This window comes from Glandiceps talaboti, chromosome 8, assembly GCF_964340395.1.
Source record: "Glandiceps talaboti chromosome 8, keGlaTala1.1, whole genome shotgun sequence".
NCBI lineage: Eukaryota > Metazoa > Hemichordata > Enteropneusta > Spengelidae > Glandiceps > Glandiceps talaboti.
The window spans coordinates 913616-937739 of NC_135556.1; the positions used below are offsets into that span (position 1 = coordinate 913616).

The window sequence follows — 24124 nt, forward strand, 5'->3', positions numbered from 1 at the left end:
ACTACACAACTGACTGGTCTAAGGCAAACAATATGAAATTAAATCCAGACAAAACAAAAGACATGATAATCTCATTTAAGAAAGACCAGCGAGAAATTCCCCTCACCAAAATAAATGACACAGTCGTCGAAAGAATCACCATTCAGAAACTTCTCGGGGTAATGATAAATAACACTCTTTCATGGTCAGACCATGTTGATTATATATACAGTAAAGCATCTAAACGGTTGTATTTTCTTACTCTACTCAAGAGATCAGGATTGAGTACTAAGCACTTATTGTTGTACTATACCTCAATTATACGACCAGTGGTAGAATACGCTTGTCCACTGTGGCATAATGAACTTACAAGTGATCAAGCACAACAACTTGAGATGGTACAAAAAAGAGCATATCAATGAAATCAACTAATTAAGCAATATCTTAAGACTGCATTCTTCAATTCCAATATAATTTAGTTTAATTTGCATAATTAATTATTTTCAGTAATTAGGCTATATCTTGAGAATGCACACCAATTTCAGTATATAATTTAGTACATACAAATGTACGTTAACTATTAGAAAACGCATATTTCCAATAAAGTTTGTTGATGTATCTTACAGTTTTAATGAATAATTTGCATAATTAATGATTTTCGGTAATTAGGATACATGTGTACATCTTAAGAATGCATACTTGAATTTTAATATCATTTAGTACATAATGTTACCCATAACAAAGCAGATATGTCCTATAAATTTTGTTGATATAGCTTACAGTTTTAATGAAAGATTTGCATAATTAATGATTTTAGGTAACTAGGCTGTATCTTAAAAATACAAGCTTCAAATTTCATATAATTTGGTTCATATATCAACCATAATAATACGCACCTGTCCTATGAACTTTGTTGATACAACTTTTACCTTTATGAGTAATTCGAATAATGAATGATATTCAGTAATTATGCAGTATCATGCACTCTTCAGATTCCGTTAATTTGGCACATACATTAACCTGAGCAAGCACACTTGTCAAAAAAAAACTGTTACCATAGTTTTTAGCACAACTGAACTGAAGGTTCATAAGTGCTATAGGCATGACAAAGTATCTGTCTGTGGATGTGTGTAAACAACTTAAAGTCAAAAACTGTTGGAACGATTGCCATGATACACATGTATTTGGTGGTCATGTTACTTCTGGTGTCTAGTTGGGAAATTGTTCAAATGAAAATGATTGTATAAGGGATGTTTTGGGTCAAAATATGTGATTTTTGGTCAAAAAACTTAAACTCCAACAGTACTGGGCAGATTGGCATGGGACATTCTTAGATGTGGGTAAATTAAGATTTGTTCATGACATGATGATTCCCCTGGTAATATGCAAATTAGGGCTAAAAATGTGTCTTTTTGGTCAAAAACCTATAATTCCAAAACTACTCAGCAGATTTGGCTGAAATTTAACAGGGATGCATCTATGGGTGTATAGATGAAGAAATATTAAGCATATAATGATCTCTTCAGTAATATGCAAATAAGGTGTAAAAATGTGAATTTATGGTGCTATGGTGCTATCAGACCTGATTGAGGGACCCTGCCTCCCGGGCCCTGCCTGTCACACTACTATCCGTGGATTGAGATAATATTACATGAGAGATACGATGGTGTCGATATCACAACAAGACCCCAATTTACCATCCTACCTTCCTGAAGTTCCTATCTATTCTGATGTCGACATCATCATATTTCTCTGGTATTTCTCATATTTCTCAAGACTTGGCTTGTAACTAAACGACTTGTACCAGGTACTATGTAGAATTTTCCTGCAACTTTTATATTTATTATTTGTACTTGTCACTATATCGATCGTGCTCTAGACTAATATTTGTTACCTACCCCTGAGCATAGGGTTTCAAATACTTTCTCAGCTCTACATGTACATTGTTGTTTAATAAACTTCTGACAATTCTGTATTTCCATACACATTATTGTTGCTACAGTTCTTGTGTTCGAATGTGTTGTGTTTCTTAATCTCTCTCTTCTCTCTGTCTGTCTGTCTGTCTGTCTCTCTCTCTCTCTCTCTCTCTCTCTCGCTCGCTCGCTCGTTCGTTCGCTCTGTCTGTCTGTCTGTCTGTCTGTCTGTCTGTCTCTCTCGCTCTCTCTCTCTCTCGCTCTCTCTCTCTCTCTCTCTCTCTCTCTCTCTCTCTCTCTCTCTCTCCTTTTTTGAATATTCAGACCCCAGGAGCAGTCGTTTACATTGTACACTTCATTTTACCTATATATTATATATTAACTATGATAGTAATGCATGTCTGCCAAAATGTATAAGTAAAGTGTATATCCATAAAGCTGACAGTATAATAATATATTGAGAATAAGATTGGTGTATTGAAGATGATTTTTAAATATTGTATGGCTTTCGATACTGTGTATATTAGAAATTTCATGTCTCTAAATGGTCCCCCACAAGTTCGAACTGCTCACCATGGGAGGGGGACACTCCTTCCCTCATCCGCCCACTAGTTATAATGGGGAAATGCTATTTCTGCCCAAAATCATGATTGAAAGATAAAACCCTGCTGACTAAGTATCTGCAAGTATTTTGTGAGACCTTTTTCGCAAAGCCCACATCTGTTATGTAAAGAAATCTCTCCTTGGTTTGTGGACGCTAAAGTTGATTTCCAACTTTTATTTTGATGTAGTGTACTAGTACTATACAATTGTATATCTCTAGGATGCTGGAAGTTGGGTGGGTGAACAGTATAATCACACATTGAAATATATGTAAGGGGGGACTTCAAAATTTTTTTGGTTCACTTTAATAGGGGGAACAAGACATTTTTCTGAGAGCACAAATGGGGGTGCTGCGAATTTTTTTACCAAAATAATTTCTCTCCAGGCCCTCCCTGCTGTAAATTATGACTCCACCCTTAAGGGCCTGTCTGACTTGACCGGTTATCAAAACAATGTCAAATTATTATCATTGATGAACGAGGCAAGACGTCACTCGCTCAGCGTTAGTAGTATGTATGCTTGTCTGTAAAATTCGGAAAGATAATGAATTCTAAAATTTGATTTTGTGATGTTAGTTCTATCGCATCATGGAGTAGTCATACACGTTCTTACTTTAATAAACCACTATTCCATTTATGACTGTAAGACGCGTCATACCGTTCCACCCTCACCGGCCTCCTCTTAGGGCTGATATCATACAGACTAGACTACCTCATACTACGGTAGAATTATTAAACGATGACAAGTTCTTAGATCTCCACTTCCCCAGCCAATGTTCTAATAAATACACCTGTCTGGTTTGGCCTTTATCGAAACTGTCAAGTTGATGAATGCAACAGTGATGTCACCTGTTATGCCAGTGTTAGTCATCTACATGTAATACGTGACTCTGTAAACTTCGGAAAGATATTGATTTGAGAACTTGTCATCGTTTAGTAATTCTACCATAGCATGAGGTAGTCTAGTCTGTATGGTATTCTGTGATGGGGCGCAGAAACCCTTGTTTTCTTACTGGCTTGCTAAACAAGTGCAAGTATATTAGCTAGAGGAAAAGAGATAAACATTACTTCTCATACTAATAACATTTTGTGTGTCTGTAAAGTTGAATTAAAGTGACAAAAAACATTGCGACATAACGTGTGTATAGAAATAGAAAATTATTTAATTTCAGAAGTTTAAGAACAATAATAGTACATAACGTATATGAAGCAATACACATACATGTATTCAGGGCACCTTGTATGTGGTTATATAAAGTTGACTTGAAAGGGACAAAAGAAATAAAGAAATAATGTAGCTATAACGTGCAGTGTATGAAAACACAGTTGTGTACATTTCAGAGCATAGGTCATCGGCAGATGCTGTGGAATTTATTTTGGCTGGAGCCAAAATTTAAGGTGGGGGGGGGGGGAATTGGGAGGGTATTAAAACAATGGAGGATTCCTGATGGAGGGGTGAAAATTCCGATGGTCTGAAGGGGGGGGGGGGGGGGGGAGAGAGAGATATTACACTCATGATTTCAATCGAATTAAACGTTCGCTTATCGAGTAAATTAAAAAAATTCTCACGACTTATATTGTACATGTATATTCGGTGATGACTCTCTCTAATCTCTAATCCCTCCCCCTCTCTCTCTCTCTCTCTCTCTCTCTCTCTCTCTCTCTCTCTCTCTCTCTCTCTCTCTCTCTCTCTCTCTCTCTCGTCCATATTTTAAGTGGTTACTGAGCCGGGGAGGGGGGACACCTCCTCCCCATGTACCTCTCATGGGGTTACTGTTTCTGCCCAAAATCACGATTGAAAGATAAAACCCTGCTGACTAAGTATCTGCAAGTATTGCCTAATGTGAGACCTTTTTCGCAAAGCCCACATATATTTGTAAAGAAATCTCTCATTGTTATGCATGGACGCTTATGTTGATTTTTATTTTAATGTAGTGTACCACACATGCTGTACATATCTGAAGTGGAGTCGGGGGCTGTATAATTACACATTAGAATATGTGTAGCCGGAAAAGGGGGGGGGGGGAGTATTTCAAATTACTAATGTCAAATTACCTTCTAAAGATGTGTTTAGGAAGTTAAATTATAGGAACAAAAGAACTGTAGCAACAATAATGTGTATAAAAATACAGAATTATCAATGTCAGTAGTTCATTAAACAACAATGTAGCTTGTAGGTACTGTGGTATAACATGAGAAATACCAGAGAAATACGATGATGTTGACGTCAGAAAAGATGCAAATAGTTTATATTACACCCACGCAGAGAAAGATTGTACTTGACGAAACTTAAATTGCGCCCTCGTAGGCAGAGAATTTTACATATTGAAATTAAACGTTACTGGTACCATGAAATTTAGTTTTGACTTGGAATTTCAGATTTACTTGAATTGAGTAGTGATTAGCAAATCAGAAAATAAGGATTGCTCTTTGAAAACAAAAGTTTTGTTCATAGTACATTGTATTATATTTCGTTCTTGAAAGACAAAAGTTTAATACAGAATATGCAAAAAATTTGTTCTTGGGATGTAAATTTTTTGTACAGAGTATTAAAAGTTATACACTAAAAAAATAAAAGATTCCTTTCAAGAATTAGAAGTTGTTCTTACGAAACAAAAGTTTTGTTTCAAAGAATTAAAAGTTTACTCATGAAAAAGAAATGTTTCCTTTCAAGAATTAAAAGTTCGTTCTATGGGGAAAAGCTTTATTTAAAAAAATTAAAAGTGTGTTCTTTGGAAGGAAAGGTTTTATTCAAAGAATTAAAAGTTTACCCTCGAAAAATAAAAGTTTCCTTTCAAGAATTCAAAGTTCATTCTTTGGAAAGTAAAGTTTAGTTCAAAGAATTAAAAGTGTGTGCTTTAGAAGGAAAAGTTGACCAAAGAATTAAGATTTTGTATTGTCGCCTAAGGTCCGCCATACCACGCCCATAGCAACAACCAAATAATCACATATATTGCAAAGACAACAGGAATTGAAAGACAAATGAATGAACATTCCAAAAATGTATGCTAATGTGCCTAGCAACAAGACCATACCCATAGCAATAGCCAAATGATCACATATATTGCAAAGGTAACAGGAATTGAAAGACAAATGGACAAACATTCAAAACAAGACCCGGACCATGCCATAGCAACAGTCAAATGATCACATATATTGAAAAGATAATATCAGGAATTCATACACAAGTGAACAAAAACATTAAAAAATGTATGTAAATATATCTAGCAACATGACCACGCCCATAGCAACAGCCAAATGATCGTGTATATCGCAAAGATAGCAACATGGTTGGATAGGCAACTGGATAGTCATTCAGCAAATGAACACCTATTGTTAGCATGGACGAGCATATGGATAAACATTTTTTAAAAACTGTACAGTTGTGCTACAATGCCATTGGCCATGTTTTTTGCTCTGCTGTCAGCGAAAGCTGAAAGCATAGCTTTAGGTATAGGTGAGTATTAAGGTATAGAGTATAGGTGAATCATTTGTGTCCGTCAACTTTTTATATTTTCATCATCTTCTCCGAAAGTGACAGTCAGAATTCTTCGATATTTGGTGTGCATGTTCGCTGGGGGGAGGCTATTCAGATTTGTTCATGCCAAGTTGATCTGTGCCATTTTCAATTTTTTATGATTTTTTTTCAAAAAATGATATTTTCATCATCTCCTCGAGTACTACTTGTCAGATTGCTTTGATATCTGGTGTGTTGATGTGCAGGAGGTAGCTTACTCAGATTTGTTAATTTCAAGTCAGCACATCTTCTTTTCGATTTTTTCTGATTTTTTCTTGTAATTTAAAGGTGATTCAAAATGCTCACATTCACTATAGCTAATTTGCTAGACGACATGTTTGTGAAATGCATTCTGGTTTTAAAACTTTTCAAAAGCGTCTGCAAACACCTTAAAATGACCTTTTTTCAGTCACTTCCCTTCGGATTTACTTCGAGAGTTTTCGGGTATTTCCGGTCCCACCTAGACCACGGGATTTTATGACGTCATAAGGAGACATGGATAGCACGTAGCCTATGACGAGCGTAGTCAACAGGTGAATAAAACTCAACAGCCTTGTGAAAAAATACATTGCTGGTGGTTGTAATAGACATCAGTAAACAAAAACTACACTCTACATGTCTTATTAACCAACATTTACCGATATTTACTCACCATTTTGAATCACCTTTAAAGAAAAAGTGAATATGTTAATGAGCATTATGGCCGACACCATATTGGAAATCAGTCCACGAGACTTTAGGTAAAGTGCAACTTTTCAAAAGACACTATTGACGTCAAACAAGCAATGTAATATGTGCTATAGTCATAATTCTACGCATTGTGCGCCCAAATGACAAGTGTTTGTTCGAAACAGGGTTGTAAACTTCAAATCCAAATTTTGCACCCCTTCTACATAATCAGCCAGTCCGCAATACCCTCATTTGCATACAATCTATCCTCATATGCTCCAGATAGCGACATTTTGAATGGCTGCTCACGGGCCTTATTTTTCGGTATTTTCAACTCGCCGTAACTTTCACTACAGTTCCTCATTTTAGATACTGAAAACGCGTAAACCTCAACTGATATCTCTTCTTTCGTGCCAGCAAAATAAATTTTGGCATTACATTTAGGAATACCGATTTTCCGACGAATTTGGGATGCATACTTGAGGCCCTGAAATTTCGACCCAGTTTTTCGCTCATAGCATGGAAGTATAACCCTCCATGCTCATAGTTTCCTCAATACAGACCGGAAAGTTTACAAATGTCACAAAAAGGTGGATTTTTATGTGATTTAAATAACCATGGCAAGTAAATTTAGTAGGATCGTTGTGTAACGGTCCGAACCGTTCAAGAATTTTCGGTAGAAAATGACTGATTTGACCTGGAAGCTGAAGATGACCTCGTTTGACGTCCGGGCGATTTTCCACAGCAACAACACAAGAGTTCTTGTGGTACTCACTAAAATCACACTTCAGACCCACTATAAAAGTTTGATGTTTTCAGATAAACTGTATCTTGTGATTAATTCTATATTGTCGTGCAATTTGGAATGACAGTGAACCAGAATGAAGACAACTCGTTTTTCGTATCTTTTCCCGTTTTACATGTAAATCCGAAAAGGTTCTCTCTGGTCATGTCAGTGGTTAGCCCTGCTTACATACGACAGGCGAAGCACAAGTCTATATTGCTGACTTGACTCTAAACAAATAGTAGGGACAGTTGTCAGAATCGAGTCCCGGATTACTCCATATGCAAGCACGACTAGTCAGTGATCATACTGGGACTGCTTTGAGTACGAACAAAGTGAGGCATGTTGAGGTAATTTGTTGAGAATTATAAATATTGCGAAATGTCAAGTACAAGGTTTAAATACAATGGAATGATGAAAAAAATTGGCCGAGTCTGCTGACAGGCGCCGGTCACAAGAAACTTCGTAAATTAAAATATCAGACGATGTTATGTCTACTACAACTTACTAGTACAAGTTGAACGTTGTTGACTTGGTAAATTTGTTAGAAAATTGAAATTCGAATTGCCTCAAAATTATTTTAGATCCCTAGTTTATTTCATTCATCATTAAAATTTTCCAGGGTTAAAGCTGTAAGACACTGGAATTATTTATAGCCAACCTCAAAATCCTTTTTTTCTTTTTCTTGTGTGCATTTCCCAGTCATTATTTTTCTGAGATTTTGTGTAATTTTTCATAACAGTAGATTTTTTAAATAAAATGGTGACTATGGTATAAAAGTACAATACATTACCAACTTTCTGTGTAAAATGTGTTTTATAGTGAGACATCATATGAAACCACTAACCACTTTATTACATCGCTAAAACAAAACTGCATAGTGAAGAGCTGAAGAACTGAACCACTTCTACATATTACCAAAATAAAAAATTAAATTAAAAACAACAGCGGAGCTATTCTGACTGATAGGTCGCTTGTTTTTAGTTTTAATGAGTAATTTGCATAATTAGTGATTCCCTTACAGAAGGCATTCAGTTTAAATCTGGTGTATACCTGAAATCATTATGTTGATGGATGAAACTAAACTAAAATGATTTGCTTCTTCTAGAATTGCTGATGTGGATGATACCAGACTAAGTGATGATTACCTTGATAGTAGGTACATTGAAGATTGTGTCAAACAGAACAGACTGCTGACAATTGAGTCATACAGGTAAATAACATTATGAAGTGTAAACTTGTCCAAAGAACTCTGTGATATGTGAGTGACACTGACAGTATGTGTATGTATTCTGACAGCATTTACACAAGTGGTTGCAGTGTTTTCTGCAGCCATACAGTGGTTGTAGTGTTCTGTACAGCCATACAGGGGTTGTATTGTTGTCTACAGCCATACAGTGGTTGTAGTGTTCTCTACAGCCATACACTGTAAAATGATACAGTGGCTGTAGTGTTCTCTGCAGACATACAGTGGTTGTAGTGTTCTCTACAGCCATACAGTGGTTGTAGTGTTCTCTGCAGACATACAGTGGTTGTAGTGTTCTCTACAGCCATACAGTGGTTGTAGTGTTCTCTGCAGACATACAGTGGTTGTAGTGTTCTCTACAGCCATACAGTGTTTGTAGTGTTCTCTGCAGCCATGCAGTGATTGTAGTGTTCTCTACAGCCATACAGTGGTTGTAGTGTTCTCTGCAGACATACAGTGGTTGTAGTGTTCTCTACAGCCATACAGTGGTTGTAGTGTTCTCTGCAGACATACAGTGGTTGTAGTGTTCTCTACAGCCATACAGTGGTTGTAGTGTTCTCTGAAGACATACAGTGGTTGTAGTGTTCTCTGCAGCCATACAGTGATTGTAGTGTTCTCTACAGCCATACACTGATACAGTGGTTGTAGTGTTCTCTACAGCCATACAGTGGTTGTAGTGTTCTCTGCAGACATACAGTGGTTGTAGTGTTCTCTACAGCCATACAGTGGTTGTAGTGTTCTCTACAGCCATACAGTGGTTGTAGTGTTCTCTGAAGACATACAGTGGTTGTAGTGTTCTCTGCAGCCATACAGTGATTGTAGTGTTCTCTACAGCCATACACTGATACAGTGGTTGTAGTGTTCTCTGCAGCCATACAGTGGTTGTAGTGTTCTCTGCAGCCATACAGTGGTTGTAGTGTTCTCTGCAGACATACAGTGGTTGTAGTGTTCTCTACAGCCATACAGTGGTTGTAGTGTTCTCTACAGCCATACAGTGGTTGTAGTGTTCTCTGAAGACATACAGTGGTTGTAGTGTTCTCTGCAGCCATACAGTGATTGTAGTGTTCTCTACAGCCATACACTGATACAGTGGTTGTAGTGTTCTCTGCAGCCATACAGTGGTTGTAGTGTTCTCTGCAGACATACAGCGCCAGTACATGGCTTCGTACATTAGCCAGTACGTTAGTTTGTTTGACAGTTGACCTTTCCACAAGGTCACCTCTCTTGTTTACTGCGCACGCTCAGCATCTTAGCGCGCCATTGTTTTCTGTTGTAAATTCCCTTGGGTTTGGAACTCTGTAATAAACCGTTCCATATTCATCCGACATTTCGTGTCTGGTTGTCGTCTCAGCGTTATTGGTATTAGTGAACTCATCCACATTGGCGTGGCGGCAGCTCCGATCGTTCCTTACGTCATCGAGAGTCAATACGGACAATTTCCGACTCAATTTCCATACAACGCAAGGTAAGACGTCTGCACGTATACAGTGTACAGCCAGTCAGTTCACATATGTAACTGGAAAACACGCATTGTCTTCAATTACCCGTACTTACATCCAGCATGGCAAGTTTACAACGAGCTCCAAAACAGTGGTGCCTAAATAAGTCAGAGACAATTACATCATTTGAAAGTTGGCGTCAGAACCTGATATATACCCTGTCCTTGGACAACAATTTCACCGAATTTCTGGCTGAAGGCTTTCAGTGGAAAAAGAAAACCAAAACTATCGCACATAGGGGACTCACCGACGATGGTGCACCAATCGACGAAGCCAAACGCCGTACTGCACAACAAAAAGCTTCTGCCCTTGAACTTATGTTGGGTCAAATTGCGAATTTTTGTCCAATTATTGCCCGTAATACCATCGTTCAGAAATCGACATCAATTGACTGTATTTGGCAGACCATACGTCTGCACTATGGTTTCCAGTCAACAGGCGCACACCTCCTTGACTTTGCCAACATCCAACTAGAACCAGAGGAGAGACCAGAGGACCTCTTTCAACGAATAACAGCGTTTGTGGAAGACAATTTATTACGCACGGGCAGCAACATCACACACCACGATGAGGCTCCTACCGAGGATGAAGAGTTGTCACCATCACTTGAAAATTACATTGTCTTACACTGGCTCCAGCTTATCCATAAAGATCTCCCCAGGTTAGTGAAACAACGTTATGGCACCGAACTAAGAACTCGCACTCTTGCATCCATAAAACCAGAAATATCTATGGCTTTAACATCACTTCTAGACGAGATACGCTCTACTGAAGATGCCACAGTAATGCGCACTGCCATGTCACGTCCATACCATAATAATAACAATAATTCTTCACGGCCTCGCTCATCCTTCAAGCCTAGAGTGAAACCTAAATATGAACACAAACATCGTTCTTGTCCACTATGTAAACAAGCCGGCCGTCCAGACAAACACTTCCTAAGTGAATGTGAATTCTTACCCGACAGTGATCGTAAGTTCATAACAAGAGCTCGTCTGATTGCAAACATTATCGACGAAGACGTAGGAGAGGATAGTCAAAGTGATGATGAGTGTTCCCGACATGACAGTGGTGACACAACTTCAGCTGGTGTACTTCGCGTAAAAGTCCGTCAGTCCCCATACCTGGACACATACTATGGCTACCAGACCGTTCGGCTAACCATCGACAGCGGTGCAACAGGCAATATGATCCGTCTATCAACCGCTAAGCGTCTGAACATACCTATCAAGCCAAGCTCACAATCTGCCCACCAAGCCGACGGATCCTCACCCCTCAATATCGTTGGTGAAACCAAGTTCACTGTAACGCGTGATGACTCAGAGTTCGTATTTGAAGGCCTCGTGACCGACAACCTCGACGTCGACATGCTTGCAGGTACTCCCTTCATGGAAGCCAATGACATCGGTGTTCGCCCTGCAAAACGTCAAATATCGCTTGGAAACGGCACGGTTTACACTTACGGCTCCTCTGACAGCCACAAACATGCCATTCGTCGCGCACATATACTTCGTGCCCCTGCAAAATCCACCACAGTGTGGCCCGGGGACTTCATAGAAATAGCACTACCAGTAGAGCTCCAACACACTGACAGTACTTTTGCACTTGAACCGCGGACGGACACCCCATTGAACAACAATCGCTCTCCTGTAAAAGCATGGCCCGAACCAGACATCTATGCTAGCTTGTCTGGCAAAATTCGCATACCAAACTTATCAAAGGCACCACAAACTTTGAAACGCAACGAGCACTTCTGCCAAGTCCGTCCTGTCTTCATTCCCCCAACCGACAGCAACGATACAGTCACCTCATCTGCCAAGGAAATACCGAGCAGTAAAACCACCAGCTTGCATTCCTCCACTATTATCCTCGACCCTGATAGCATTCTCACCCAGCCTCAAGTAGACAAGTTCCACACTACACACCTAGACTTCGACGAAGTATTCAACCCATCTATAAAATGCTACAATGGAAGATCAGGTCCATTTAAAGCCACTGTAAACATGGGACCAGTTCAACCACCACAACGTAAGGGACGTCTCCCCCAGTACTCGCGCAACAAGCTCACTGAATTACAGCACAAGTTCGACGAACTAGAGAACATGGGAGTTTTCGCCAAACCTGAAGACCTACAGGTGAATGTTGAATACATAAATCCTTCATTTCTAGTAAAAAAAAGCAATGGAGGCACTCGACTCGTCACCGCCTTCGCTGACGTAGGGCGCTATAGCAAACCACAACCGTCCCTCATGCCAGACGTAGACAGCACGCTACGACAGATAGCCCAATGGAAGTATATCATCACAACTGACCTTACCAAGGCATTCTACCAGATCCCGCTATCCCGCGACTCACTAAAATACTGCGGTGTTGCCACCCCGTTTCGTGGTGTCCGCGTCTACACACGTTCGGCCATGGGAATGCCTGGCTCGGAAACTGCTCTCGAGGAGATGATGTGCCGTGTACTAGGCGACCTCCTTGCAGAGGGGTCAATAGCAAAACTGGCTGATGACTTGTATTGCGGAGCCAACACTATCGATGAACTTTTAGACAACTGGAAACGCCTACTACAAGCCCTTCAAGCCAACGATTTACGCCTCTCACCAACTAAAACTGTCATTTGCCCAGCCACAGCCACTATCCTCGGTTGGGTTTGGAACCAAGGTACCATTCGTGCTAGCCAACATCGTATTGCCACATTATCATCTTGCAGTCCCCCAAGTAAAATTCAGGGCCTTCGCTCATTCATAGGGGCATATAAAGTTTTAGCAAGGGTCATACCGAAATGTGCTCACCTCCTTGCACCGCTCGATGAAGCAACAGCTGGTCACCAATCAAAAGACCCCGTCAATTGGACAGACAGCCTTCTCCACACATTCCAATCCGCGCAAACTTCATTGTCATCAAACCGGACAATAACTCTACCACGCCCATCTGATCAACTTTGGATCATCACCGATGCCGCTGTCAAAAGCCATGGGATTGGATCTATGCTCTATGTATCGCGCGGTGATAAGTTACGCTTAGCCGGTTTCTTCAGTGCGAAACTCCGTGGACGTCAAGCAACGTGGCTCCCATGTGAAGTTGAGGCCCTCTCTATCGCCGTTGCAGTTAAACACTTCAGCCCTTACATCATTCAGTCCCACCACAAGCCCTGCATACTTACCGACAGTAAACCATGCATGCAGGCTTATGAAAAGTTGTGTCGTGGAGAATTCTCTGCTAGTCCTCGTGTGACCACATTTCTGTCTGCCGTTAGCCGATATCAGGCGTCCGTCACCTTGCTGGCTCCGAAAACATACCGTCTGACTTTGCAAGCCGTAACGCTGAAGAGTGTAACACCCCGTCATGCCAAGTCTGTGTATTCGTACAACAAACAGAGGATTCAACTGTTAGATCCCTTTCTATTAGCGATATCACCTCAGGTAATGTCAAATTACCTTTCACCAACAGAAAAGCCTGGCTGAACATACAATCAGAGTGTCCAGACCTACGTAGGACACACGCACATCTGACACAGGGCACCCGTCCATCAAAGAAACTTACCAATATCAAGGACGTGAAGCGATACCTTAACAACGTCACAATCGCAAGAGATGGTTTACTCGTTGTCAAAACCACCGACCCGTTCTCCCCGCAGCGTGAGCGTATTGTCATACCGCGCCAAGTCTTAGATGGTTTGATTACCGCCATCCACATTCGCCTCAACCATCCATCCAGTCACCAAATGAAGAAGATCATACATCGGTACTTCTACGCGCTCGACATGGACAAGTCAGTCCAACAGACATCTATATCCTGTCATCACTGTGCCTCCCTCAACAAGGTCCCCCACAACGTCATCGAACAGTCCACCACACACCCACCAGAGGCTGTAGACATCTCCTTCTCCGCCGATATAATCAAACGCGAACGCCAGCTCGTACTTGTACTCCGCGAAAGCGTCACATCATTTACCACAGCCAGTCTTGTTCAAAATGAACGCCACGACACACTCCGCGACGCCCTCATCCAACTCTGCATTGAACTGCGACCCCTCGATGGGCCACCAGCGGTTATCCGTACCGACCCTGCTCCAGGTTTCTCTACCCTAGTGAACGATGACCTCCTCCGTAAGTACCACATATCAATAGAAATTGGGCGCACTAAGAATCGCAATAAAAACCCAATCGCGGACAGGGCTATTCAAGAAATTCATGACGAACTCTTGCGCCAAGACCCGTTATGTGCAACTATCACACCACTTTCTCTTTCCACCGCAGTTGCAACCATCAACACTCGCATCCGCTCAAGAGGCTTGTCAGCACGCGAAATGTGGACACAGAGGGATCAGTTTAACCACTCACAACTCCCCATCAATGATCGCAAACTAATCATTGACCAACACTCTCAGCGCCTCGCGAACCACCGGTCCAGCGAAAGTTCAAAGACTCCCTTAGGCAAGTCCCCGACAGCTCCACCACTCGAAGTCGGAGATCTAGTTTATCTACATACAGACCGCAACAAAACAAACGCCCGTGATCGCTATCTGGTCACCAGTGTCGACTACCCATGGTGCAACATTCACAAGTTCCGCGGCAGCCAACTCCGTAGCACTTCCTACCGCGTCAAACAGTCCGAATGTTACAGCGTGCCCACACCCTCAACGGTACATCACCACTGTTTCAACCACCACTACGACACAACTGAAGAAGAGCATGGCCATCCTTACCTCCCTCCACCGGACACACCAAAAATACCCCACGAACTTTCACCACCAACACATAGTCAAGACCTTAGTCCCAAACCAGCGACCAGTGACACTAGCACTCTAACTATCCCACCAAGTTCGCAAGAACCCTCAGCAATTGACACCGATGTTGGGCGACCTCGCCCCTCCATAGAACACTCCGCGAACAGTTCAACAAATTGTACAGCTACGCACCCTGTCGGTGAAACCACGTCTGAGCAAGTGCATCCTGCTGACGCAGCTATAACGAGCCGTCCGTCCCGCAAACGCCGTCCTCCAGCTCATTTAAAGGACTTTATTTTAGATTTCTGATATTTCATGCATGTAAATTATTGTCAGTGTTCACAGGCCACACTGCGGACCTCTTGGACCCATTTTGTGTGTGACTTTTTCATTAACATTTGAACTGTTTACAAGGTTTTAAGGAGAACCCTTTTTTACTTTACTTCAAGTGTATGCATTTTCTAGGATTATCCTTCAGTAGTCTGCATGCTATTGTTACACCCTATTTGCGCAGCTCCTTGACTCTATTGTTTTTTTTTCAAAAAGAAGAAAGTAGTTACGCCAGTACATGGCTTCGTACATTAGCCAGTACGTTAGTTTGTTTGACAGTTGACCTTTCCACAAGGTCACCTCTCTTGTTTACTGCGCACGCTCAGCATCTTAGCGCGCCATTGTTTTCTGTTGTAAATTCCCTTGGGTTTGGAACTCTGTAATAAACCGTTCCATATTCATCCGACATTTCGTGTCTGGTTGTCGTCTCAGCGTTATTGGTATTAGTGAACTCATCCACATTGGCGCAGTGGTTGTAGTGTTCTCTGCAGACATACAGTGGTTGTAGTGTTCTCTACAGCCATACAGTGGTTGTAGTGTTCTCTACAGCCATACAGTGGTTGTAGTGTTCTCTGAAGACATACAGTGGTTGTAGTGTTCTCTGCAGCCATACAGTGATTGTAGTGTTCTCTACAGCCATACACTGATACAGTGGTTGTAGTGTTCTCTGCAGCCATACAGTGGTTGTAGTGTTCTCTGCAGCCATACAGTGGTTGTAGTGTTCTCTGCAGACATACAGTGGTTGTAGTGTTCTCTACAGCCATACAGTGGTTGTAGTGTTCTCTACAGCCATACAGTGGTTGTAGTGTTCTCTGCAGACATACAGTGGTTGTAGTGTTCTCTACAGCCATACAGTGGTTGTAGTGTTCTCTGCAGACATACAGTGGCTGCAGTGTTCTCTGCAGCCATACAGTGGTTGTAGTGTTCTCTGCAGCCACACAGTGGTTGTAGTGTTTTCTGCAGACATACAGTGGTTGTAGTGTTCTCTGCAGACATACTGTGGTTGTAGTGTTCTTTGCAGCCATACAGGGGTTTAGTGTTCTCTGCAGCCATACAGGGGTTGTAGTGTTCTCTATAACCATACAGTGGTTGTAGTGTTCTCTGCAGACATACAATGTACAGGGGTTGTAATGTTCTCTACAGCCATACAGTGGTTGTAGTGTTCTCTACAGCCACAGTGGTTGTAGTGTTCTCTACAGACATACTGTGGTTGTAATGTTCTCTACAGCCATACAGTGGTTGTAGTGTTCTCTGCAGACATACAGTGGTTGTAGTGTTCTCTACAGCAATACAGTGGTTGTAGTGTTTTCTGCAGACATACAGTGGTTGTAGTGTTCTCTACAGACATACAGTGGTTGTAGTGTTTTCTATAGCCATACACTGGTTGTAGTGTTTTCTGCAGAAATACAGTGGTTGCAGTGTTCTCTACAGACATACAGTGGTTGTAATGTTCTCTGAAGCCATACAGTGGTTGCAGTGTTCTCTATAGCCATACAGTGGTTGTAGTGTTCTCTGAAGCCATACACTGGTTGTAGTGTTCTCTGCAGACATACAGTGGTTGTAGTGTTCTCTACAGACATACAGTGGTTGTAGTGTTCTCTACAGCCATACAGGGGTTGTAGTGTTCTCTGCAGACATACAGTGGTTGTAGTGTTCTCTGAAGCCATACAGTGGTTGCAGTGTTCTCTATAGCCATACAGTGGTTGTAGTGTTCTCTGAAGCCATACAGTGGTTCTAGTGTTCTCTATAGCCATACAGTGGTTGTAGTGTTCTCTGCAGACATACAGTGGTTGTAGTGTTCTTTAACCCTTTCATCATGAGAACCTGATATACCGGAACATGCTAGGACACCCATGAGAAGCTAGTACATGTATACCGGGATGCCAAAGTTCATTCACCTATATCGCCGTAAAACCATTCAACGGCAGCTATTGCTGCAAAATTTGCTGCCATAACTAGTTCCAAACATGCATATTAGCCTTGTTTATCTATACTGCCATTTTGAAACGTGTGACAGCGAATAGTATCTGAAGAACGGCCCAAATAACAAGCGATCATATTTTTAGCTCTGCTGTCAGCGAAAGCTGAAAGTGTAACTTTAGGTGGGTATAGGTATACATGTAGGTGGGTATAGGTATAGAGGTATAAGTGATCATGCATGGTGTGTCCGTCAACTTTTTTTATTTTCATCATCTTCTCTTAAAGTGACTCAGAATACTTCGATATTTGGGGAGGCTATTCACATTTGTTCATGCCAAGTTGATCTGTGCCATTTTCAATTTTTTTTTTCAAAAATGATATTTTCATCATCTCCTCAAATACTACTTGTCAGATTGCTTTGATATCTGGTGTGTCGATGAGCAGAGGGTAGCTTACTCAGATTTGTTAATTTCAAGTCAGCACATCTTCTTTTTAGCTCCGCTGTCAGTGAAAGCTGAAAGCGTAGCTTTAGGTATAGGTGGGTATTGAGGTATAGAGAGTAGAGTGAATCATAGGTGTCCGTCAAACTTTTATATCTTCACTATCTACTCCGAAAGTGACAGTCGGAATTCTTCGATATTTGGTGTGCATGTTCCCTGGGGGGAGGCTATTCAGATTTGTTCATGCCAAGTTGATCTGTGCCATTTTCAATTTTTTATGATTTTTTTTCCAAAAATGTCATTTTCATCAACTCCTCATAAACTTTAAGTCAGATTGCTTTGATATGTGGTGTGTTGATGCACAGAGGGTACCTTACTTAGATTTGTTAATTTCAAGTCAGCACGTCTTCTCTTCTATTTTTTATGATTTTTTTTTTGAAATTTGAAAAAAAAATGAATATGTTAATGAGTATAATGACCGACGCCATATTGGAAATCACTCCGCGAGACTTTAGGTAAAGTGCAACTTTTCAAAAGACACTATTGACGTCAAACAAGCAATGTAATATGTGCTATAGTCTTAATTCTACGCATTGTGCGCCCAAATGACAAATATTTGTTCGAAAAAGGGTTGTAAACTTCAAATCCAATTCTCCATCCACCCCTCCTACAGAATGGTTCATTCCAGTATATGCACCTCCCTCATGATCAAGTTTGAATGCCTGTGAACTGAAGTGTATGGGACGATTTTTGACAGTCAGTCGTCAATAAAAACGATAATACTCTTTCTAAAATTATCACATTTTGAAAGGGAAAGTACTTTGTGGTTCATTTATGGAGTTTTGTTTTTGTACGATCAATATTGGTGGCAAAATTACAGCGTCAAAATTGCCGGTGTGGTAGTTCCGTACGGCGACAATCTCAAGTACCCGGATGTACAAGGGACTAACCCGGAAGCAAGTCGTTGCCAGCCGTACGTTACAGTGTTAACATCGTCTGAGAAATCGCTGCGTTCAGAATGTCATTATTCACAGAATTGTTTCTTTCGAGTGAAAACCCGTCTTGAATTGTATAACTCTAACAAATGAAGACATGTCAAGTTATATTTTGAAAGTTGTATCGCTAGTTTGAGACGATTTGCTCACGTACTATCGAGGCTTGGACCTTACTCCAGTTCAGCGGGAAGTTTAGCCAGTCCGATAATTCTTTCTGGTTTAGTTTACAACACTTTTGATCACACAGATTTTGTTTTTGTGATGAAAAGAAATTTAAAAAAAGATCACTTCAACCATTTCGTTGTGTTTTCTTTATGAAAGGTAATCGAACATGAACGAGTGTTACCACTGTAACCAGGAGGGTCTATGCTGTAACGTATAGCAAGGGTTCGACATACACGTACACGCTGGTCCGCTATCCCGCGAGTCGAGTAACTTTCTGTGATAGGTATATTAGTAGGGAGCTCAGAATTCAAACCACCGGCTATATGATGAATTCACAGTCATAGTAAAATTCATTTGATTTTTTATTTGCTATTTTGACCAACTCCGGTTGTCTATTCGCGATAAAATTACGATTAGTTTGGAAACGGGGTAGATTTTCTATGATTCCGTGTCATAAAAGCATGTGTTGTGTAGTTTTCGAAAAGCACACCCGGTGGGAAAGTCGCCCAACAGGCGATCTCGCGCCATTGCTGTACTACGTGGCACTTTATTCTGGCGGGGTGTCTCTTGAAAACGGGAATAGCGAAGGATGAGCCAATCAAGTGAGACCTTTCAAATGTAGCTAATATTATAGCCAATAAAATTAGTTGTACGATGATTTGTGTATAATAAGGGTAAGGCTGGCCTCTACACTGTACTGGCCACGTTCAACGGAAGTAAGTGAAGCTCAATCATAACAATGGTGGCTGTCAAAATCGAAGACGCGATTTGACCGTGTTGTTATTTCAGTGAGTATATTCAGCAAGAAAACAACGTGTTCTATGTTTTTGTACTTCCTACATGATGTGATGATCGTTTTTTTACTGGTACAACTTACAGCCTACAATGAAACTGCTAACTTAGTTAGTAACACTGACACGGTACGATTCCGTGTTCCGTGTTCCGTGTTCATGTTTTGGGGCACATTTCTAAATACGCGAAACCAGTTATTGAATGTGTAGTGGATATTGATATTCAGTTTGAAAAATTAAAATCCTGAACTTTATTTTGCGAACGGTTTTGTCATTTCTTAGTAATTATAGGGCCGACTGTATCACGTTTAACGTTTATGTCAACCCGGAAGTACATAAACACGAAAATAGACGAAGTGACTTGTACATGTAATTAGTAACAAAATTTTGCTGTAACTGCTGGTAACCTTCAAATTTATTTATTTTTATGTTGTAAATACATTCTAATATGCACTAAGGACAACACTATAAAGACTTGCTCCATGGGAAGGTAATTTTTTGTCTTTTAAAAATGCAATAGTTAGATCAATGTGTACCAGAAATGTTATGAGCTAGAAATAAGACCACATAACATCTTATTACTCCCCCCCCCCCAATTAAGACAAACTACTCACAGAAAGCAACAAAAAAGAGAAGAAGCTCCAAAACATAAAAAAGAGAATAAAATTACAGTAATGAGTTGATGATGCACAAACAACTACAAAGAAATAGACAGTTCAATTACAACACACGGTTTGAAATAAATATGGGGTTTGGAAAAGTGAATTAGAAGTTGAGCAAAAACTAAGAGAGATGAAGAGCCTAAGCGAACAAGCGAAAGCACTTAAAGATAGGACCACCAGATTTTTTGCAGGACTACTACGTTATCAATTTTACTAGTCCTGTGGGATAGTGACTTTTTTACTCCAGTGTCGAACCCTGTCAATGGCTGAGAATGACTCTCTTTCGGGTACTTGGGGATTGTCGCCGTACGGAAACTAAGATGGCGATTAATACATTTCTTCCCTATATATATATCTACTACAACTAGTACAAGTTGAATGTTGTTGACTTGGTAAATTTGTTAGAAAATTGAAATTCAAATTGCCTCAAAATTATTTTAGATCCCTAGTTTATTTCATTCATCATTAAAATTTTCCAGGGTTAAAGCTGTAAGACACTGGAATTATTTATAGCCAACCTCAAAATCCTCTTTTTTTTCTTTTTCTTAGTGCATTTCCCAGTCATTTTTTTCTGAGATTTTGTGCAATTTTTCATAACTGTAGATTTTTGTTATAAAATGGTGACTATGGTATAAAAGTACAATACATTACCAACTTCTGTGTAAAATGTGTTTTATAGTGAGACATCATATGAAACCACTAACCACTTTATTGCATCGCTAAAACAAAACTGCATAGTAAAGAGCTGAAGAATTGAACCACTTCTACATGTCACCAAAATAAAAAATAAAATAAAACAAACAAACAGCGGAGCTATTCTGACCGATAGGTCGCTTGTCTATTTTTGATTTGTTGTTGTTGTAATTTAAAAAAAAATATGTTAATGAGCATTGTGACCGACGTCATATTGGAAATCTATCCACTTTAAGACTTTAAGTAAACTACCACTTTTCAAAAGACACCATTGACGTCAAACAAGCAATGTAATATGTGCTATAGTCTTAATTCTACGCATTGTGTGCCCAAATGACAAGTGTTTGTTCGAAACACGTTTGCAGACTTCAAATCCAATTTCTGCACCCCTTCTACAGAATGGTTCATTCCAGTATATGCTATCGATCAAGTCATGCCTAGCCTGAAAGTGTATTGCTGTCACTGTCGGGGACGATTTTTCAGTCATCAATAAAAATGATAATACTCATTCTAAAATTACCACATTTTGAAAGGGAAAGTACTTTGTGGTTCATTTATGGAGTTTTGATTTTGTATGATCAATATTGGTGGCAAAATTGCTGTGTCAAAATTGCCGATGTGGTAATGCATGACAAGTTAGTTCAGAGGACGCCATCTTAAATCCTCATATCTTCCCAAGCTACTACATGCTACATGCAATGCTTTGAAGCCTACCAGAGGTCGTAAGTTCACCATCCTCGTTCACAACTAGCTATTTCTGGAAATCGAAATTCTGCTATTTTTTGTACTTTTTGATTTTTTAGCACAACTGAACCTAAGTTAAAGTCAAAAACCGCAAGACCGATTGGCTTGATATTTTTTGGGGACATTACTTATGGTGATCTAATGAAAAATTGTTTGAATCAAAATGATCTTACCACCGGTGTGTGATTTGGGTAAAAAAATGTGATTTTTGGTAAGAAAAATAATTAAACTCAGAAACTACTGGGCAGAATGGTGCGAAATTTAGTGCAAACGTTCTTAACCCTGTGCAGCCCAGCTCATTTGCATAACAATACACACTGGCACCCAGAACTCTCCACTGAAAAAGGGATTGTGTTCTAATAATTTTGTGTGTTCTGTTCTTTGTAATTTTGCATAAAAATGATCAAAATTTAACTGTACAAGTACAACATATTTTGTAGAGTTGCTATTTAATGATATGAAACACAAGTACTGAACAAAAATATTCCATTACACTTAACCCATTTGAACTTTGCACGTCATGGATTTCCACCATTTATTTTACAGTTTCTCTTACAGCAAAGAAGAATTTTGAATAAAAGAAATACAAAACATAGGAATATTGTCTCTGTCGATTGTTCATTAATATTTACAGTTAATTATATTTACAATTACATTACTGTCATCTCTGTCCCGGATTACAACTGGAGCTGCATAGCATGATACTTTGCAAAGCACTCAACTTTACACAGAGCAACTTTACATTTTGAACACATCCAGGTAGTTTGCAATGCCCTTCCTGACTTTGTTTTCTTGTGTAGTCGTGAACACAGTTTACATGTTTTTTTCTGACGTGTCGTGTCCAACTTCACACACTCATAACTAGGAAAGTTATCTGCAGACAGTGATGCCGGCACAAGAACTGAAATAGATGGTGACGGGCCAGGACGTTTTCTCCCACTGTAGCCTGCTACCAGTTGAGTTGACAAATCCAGACGAAAATTAAGCTGCCTGTATCTTCTTCTTCGAGGTGGCATGTTGGCAAATTTGTATAATAACCAAGCATTACAAATCACCCTGTTTATTATCGACCAAAACAGGTACTTCCAGAATTTGTAATTCTTGCCACCAAGTGGATAGTATGTCGCCAGCTGATCAGACAAGTCGACCCCTCCCATGTATTTATTGTACTGTACAACGCTTTCTGGACATGGGATTTCTCCACTGCGTCTTAAAGAAGTTGTTGTTCTAGGCTGAGTTGCTGTTGAAAGTGTGTTGACTTGTCGTTTATCCTGCCAAACAGTAGTAGTTAGCTTTCCAAACTGATGGGTTAAAGAGGCATGTTCGCAAAGCTTGACGTTACGCAGATCGGTGGGAAATCCAACTCGATTCGACCTAACAGTACTGCAACATAGCGTACCCTCTTTCAGTAGATCGAGGGCAAGCTTGAAAGTTATCATAAAATAAAATGTGTCCCATATGATGATACATTCTTGATAACTGCCAAACAACTGAATATCCCAGGCCTTTCTGTGCAACCTGACCGCCCTTCTTTCCAGTATAGGGATCAAGGTTTAGGCAATAGCCGGAGTATGGACAGGCTATTATCCATAGCTTGAATCCTTACTTGATGGGCTTCGCTGGCATGTACTGGATCATGTACGAATGGCCCTTGAATTTCACCATCCCCTCGTCGATGGAATTTCCCGATACGGGACATAATTTGCAGGGAAGGTGAATTGGATGACATCAAGGAGTGGATGGATCTTGTGCAGCCGGTCACGATACAGGTCATCAGCTGGCAGGTCATCGTCGTTGTATCGGTTTTTTGGCATTATTTTTGCTATTCCAGGTACCTAGAGCCTGTCATCTGTCGCCCAATACAAGTTGACATCCGGTAATTTGTGTATCCCCATCAGGATGTTGATAGCGATAAATGCCCATATTTCTTCAGACTTCATATCATACCAGTACCGGTCGACGATCCCCTTTTTCTGTTGACACTGTGCAGCGTAGCGGTTAGTTTCATCGGCGATGCGCTTGATGAAATATGGAGGAATCATTAACAAAAAACTCGATAGGCTCAGCACCTGTACCTAAGCGATGATTTGGCTCGGATTCACCCACATGGAAAGTTGGTAACTCGAAATCTTCACATGTCGCTGACCACGGAATGTCTCGCAAATCGTCCGGGGCTTCCGGGTTATCGTCAGCTTCGATTTCAAGGACTTGGTGGAGTGCTTCATTTATTTCCCTGATGTAGATGTCGCTATTGGTTTCTTCTGGCGGAAACCCCAGAAATTCTTCATCATCATCATCATCATCCAACAACAACCATCTTATTTCGGCGTTAGCCCTACCTGGGTCCATAGTCCCATACAAAAAAATTGTCAACAAATCAAAGTTCAAAAGGTTAAAGTGTCAATGACGTTCATTCATAAAATTAAGAGTTCACGGAGTGTCG

The 24124-nt window shown here is 40.3% G+C and overlaps 1 protein-coding gene across 1 annotated transcript in view; it reads left to right on the forward strand.

Annotated features, from left to right (window-relative positions):
* The window catches only part of LOC144439023 (uncharacterized), a 131689-nt gene that overhangs the window by 33962 nt on the left and 73603 nt on the right, over window positions 1–24124 (forward strand). Inside the window, exon 3 of the mRNA XM_078128264.1 lies at window positions 8573–8677. Within this exon, the coding sequence (XP_077984390.1) occupies window positions 8573–8677 (105 nt within the window). The remainder of the gene's footprint in view (window positions 1–8572; window positions 8678–24124) is intronic.